The sequence below is a fragment of the Phaeoacremonium minimum genome, assembly GCF_000392275.1.
Source record: "Phaeoacremonium minimum UCRPA7 unplaced genomic scaffold PA7_03_scaffold_27, whole genome shotgun sequence".
In the NCBI taxonomy this organism is placed as follows: domain Eukaryota; kingdom Fungi; phylum Ascomycota; class Sordariomycetes; order Togniniales; family Togniniaceae; genus Phaeoacremonium; species Phaeoacremonium minimum.
Genome location: NW_006920934.1, coordinates 41,995 through 43,338, shown reverse-complemented (window position 1 = coordinate 43,338; position 1,344 = coordinate 41,995). Strand labels below are relative to the sequence as shown.

Below are 1,344 nucleotides of genomic sequence, written 5' to 3'. Positions count from 1 at the left end.
GTTTCAATAGGTGTGGACGACGTCAAAGAGTTGTCGATCATTGTAGACGTTGTGAACACGACAGATACTAAAGTAAAAGTATCGCTCACTGTAAGGCTATTGCTGCTGCTTGTAACGGAACCATCGGTTGTTTGGGGTTCATTCGACGATACGAGAGAGCTCTCGCTTGTCTGAGTAGTTGCTAACAGAGAGCTGTAGCTTGCCGTTGAGCTATCGCTTGCTATAATCTCGCTAGAGCCTGAAACAGATGAACTTTCTATTGCTGTAACTGGCGAAGTAGCAATATTGCTTGTCAGCGGGACGGCTGTGCTTGAAATTGTGTCTATAGAGCTTATTGAGCTTGAAGACGTAGTATCCGAGTCTGGAACCGTACTCTGCAATGACGATGTTCCAATAGGAGTACTTTGAGATGAAAACGTCGAACCAGTAGACGAGCTGCTCGACGTGGATAAGATTGGATTTGTGCTCGAAGTAAAGAAGCTCGAAATAGTGCTTGATGTACTGGGAATCGAATCGGTACTCGATGTAGACGAGCTCAAAATAGTGCTTGAGCTCTGAGGGGCGGGATTGCACGTCCCGGCTGTAGTGTCCAACACCCCATATATGCATTTACATTCGCTCGAACAAAGGTCATTCGCAACTCCGTTTTGGTTACCATCATCGCATTCCTCCCCATATTGTGGTTGATACACTCCATTACCACAGCCTACTGGCGTGGCGCCTCGGGAAAGGATATAAGGGATGCCGGACGTGCTGTCGGCAAAGGACTTTTGTCCTGCACCCGTAGCACCTTTCGCGATAGTGAGTGCTTCCAAGTTAGAGGGAAATGAAGTAAAGAGTTCGTGAACGATATTGCAACCTAACTGTGCAAGGTTGCTATCCGTCACACCATTCAGTGAGGTTGATGAGGCCACAAGATGGCCATTATTATAACAACCCGCAGATCCAACTACAGTGTCCCCAAACTCTGTGAGTGCGTCTACTGTTGTTGGTGTAGTGGCTCCAGAGTAATAGCAGGATAAAGCAAAGTAAAGTCCTGTAGAAGATCCTGCTGCAGCAAAACGCAGGGTGCTGTCCATCAAAGTGATAAAATTTCGGTTGACAGTCGTCTTAGATGCGAGACCTGCAGCCGAAATAATGATGTTTCCTTTGACTGCTCGTGACCATACTGCTTTGTTATTGGCGGCAAACTGAATCTGAGAAAGGTTTCCGCAATAAGGGTCCCCAAGGATGATGGCATTATAACTGGCAAACTGCTCTGTAGTCATACTAGACCACTGGTCTTTAGTGACTACCGTTGCTAAGAAGTAACATGTCAGATCGTCTTGAGGACTATCCAGACGG

At 46.7% G+C, this 1,344-nt stretch overlaps 1 protein-coding gene across 1 annotated transcript; it reads right to left on the bottom strand.

Moving 5' to 3' along the window:
- Positions 1-231: 231 nt before the first annotated feature.
- UCRPA7_332 (hypothetical protein) lies at positions 232-609 on the bottom strand (the record flags this gene model as incomplete). The annotated part of the gene is made up of 1 exon (XM_007912929.1): positions 232-609. The coding sequence occupies one exon, from the start codon at positions 607-609 to the stop codon at positions 232-234; it is 378 nt and encodes a 125-aa protein (XP_007911120.1).
- Positions 610-1,344: the final 735 nt, after the last annotated feature.